Source organism: Sinocyclocheilus rhinocerous, unplaced genomic scaffold, assembly GCF_001515625.1.
Source record: "Sinocyclocheilus rhinocerous isolate Xijiao unplaced genomic scaffold, SAMN03320098_v1.1 C36325257, whole genome shotgun sequence".
Taxonomy (NCBI): Eukaryota; Metazoa; Chordata; class Actinopteri; order Cypriniformes; family Cyprinidae; genus Sinocyclocheilus; species Sinocyclocheilus rhinocerous.
This window is the reverse complement of record NW_015778744.1, coordinates 1-1,011: the sequence shown is the minus strand read 5'-3', so window position 1 is coordinate 1,011 and position 1,011 is coordinate 1. Positions and strand designations below refer to the sequence as shown.

The 1,011-nt window shown below is 43.5% G+C and overlaps 1 protein-coding gene across 2 annotated transcripts; it reads right to left on the bottom strand.

The window, feature by feature from the left end:
• Positions 1-121: 121 nt before the first annotated feature.
• Positions 122-931, bottom strand: LOC107735836 (ena/VASP-like protein). Of its 2 annotated transcripts, none has more exons than XM_016547401.1 (4): positions 744-931; positions 624-666; positions 468-501; positions 122-374 (listed from the first exon to the last, which is right to left on the bottom strand). In XM_016547401.1, the coding sequence occupies exons 1-4, from the start codon at positions 773-775 to the stop codon at positions 154-156; spliced, it is 330 nt and encodes a 109-aa protein (XP_016402887.1). In that variant the 5' UTR covers positions 776-931; the 3' UTR covers positions 122-153. The 2 variants fall into 2 exon arrangements, with proteins under 2 accessions (XP_016402887.1, XP_016402889.1); XM_016547403.1 differs by having other exon boundaries at positions 468-477.
• Between the last annotated feature and the right edge of the window lie 80 nt (positions 932-1,011).

Below are 1,011 nucleotides of genomic sequence, written 5' to 3'. Positions count from 1 at the left end.
TAACGTGAGTATTTGTAATTCGTTACTTCACACCCCTGCTCATTGGTCAGTACTTTTAATACTAATCTAATAAACGGAAATGATCTTTCAGCTGCTGAGCACAAAAGAAGATATTTGAAGAGTTCTGGTAACAGTCGACAGCCACTATGGAAGTCAAAGTGCTTGGTTCCCAACATTCTTCATAATATCTTCTTTTGTGTTCAACGCAGACGTGAGGACAGAACGATCATTTCTGGCTGAACTCTCCCCTAAAGTCCTGTAAGAATCCAGTAGGTTTGTGCTTTGACTGAATCTTGATTGGGTTGTGTTGGACCTGGACACCAGTGATGATCTCTCCGCCGAATTGGCTCGATCCCACGGCTTCTTCACACCGTCTGCGGGACGAAACACACCAAACCTGACTTCAGCATCCATATTTACCATTTACTGCACTGCTCTCATTCAGATGAAGATAATAATCGGCGTACCTGCGGCGTTCTGTCCACGGCACGCGGGATCGTCCTGAAAGACATCAGCATCATTCACGGCAAACAACTAGCCAAAAACCTTAGTCCTTAAATCTTAAACCTTAAAGTGTCTATATCATAAAAGATCTCGCTTCAGATCGACCAGTCTGTACTCACACTTTGGCTTTCTCCATCCTTCTTCTCATCTACTGCTTTCCGTCTGTGGTGAGAAGTAAAGCATGTGTGAGTGTTTTATTGGTGTGTGTTTGTGATTAGCATGTATAGCTGTATCTGTACCTGCGAGCGAGCAGAGCGTTCATCTCCTCCATCAGTCCTCCGCTGCTCCGGTTGGCCTCGTTTTTGGCTCCGGACGCAGAGTTTTCCTCCGGCTGCGGACACACAGCCAAAGCCACACGCTGATTATCTGACTTTTATTTAAATCTATTATTTCAATCGAGTTTCTTAATGTGCATTCCTCATGTGAAATGTTGTCCATAGGGATTTTTAACTTTAACTTATTAAAGACAGATGAGCTACAAGGCTGTTATTTGATGGTATATGCTTT

Coding starts and splice junctions, on each gene's coding strand:
- LOC107735836 (XM_016547401.1), bottom strand. CDS start 775: ATGGAGGAGATGAACGCTCTGCTCGCTCGCAG. Junction 502..623: donor AGGATGGAGAAAGCCAAAGT/GTGAGTACAGAC, acceptor GATGTCTTTCAG/GACGATCCCGCGTGCCGTGG. Junction 375..467: donor CCGTGGACAGAACGCCGCAG/GTACGCCGATTA, acceptor TTCGTCCCGCAG/ACGGTGTGAAGAAGCCGTGG.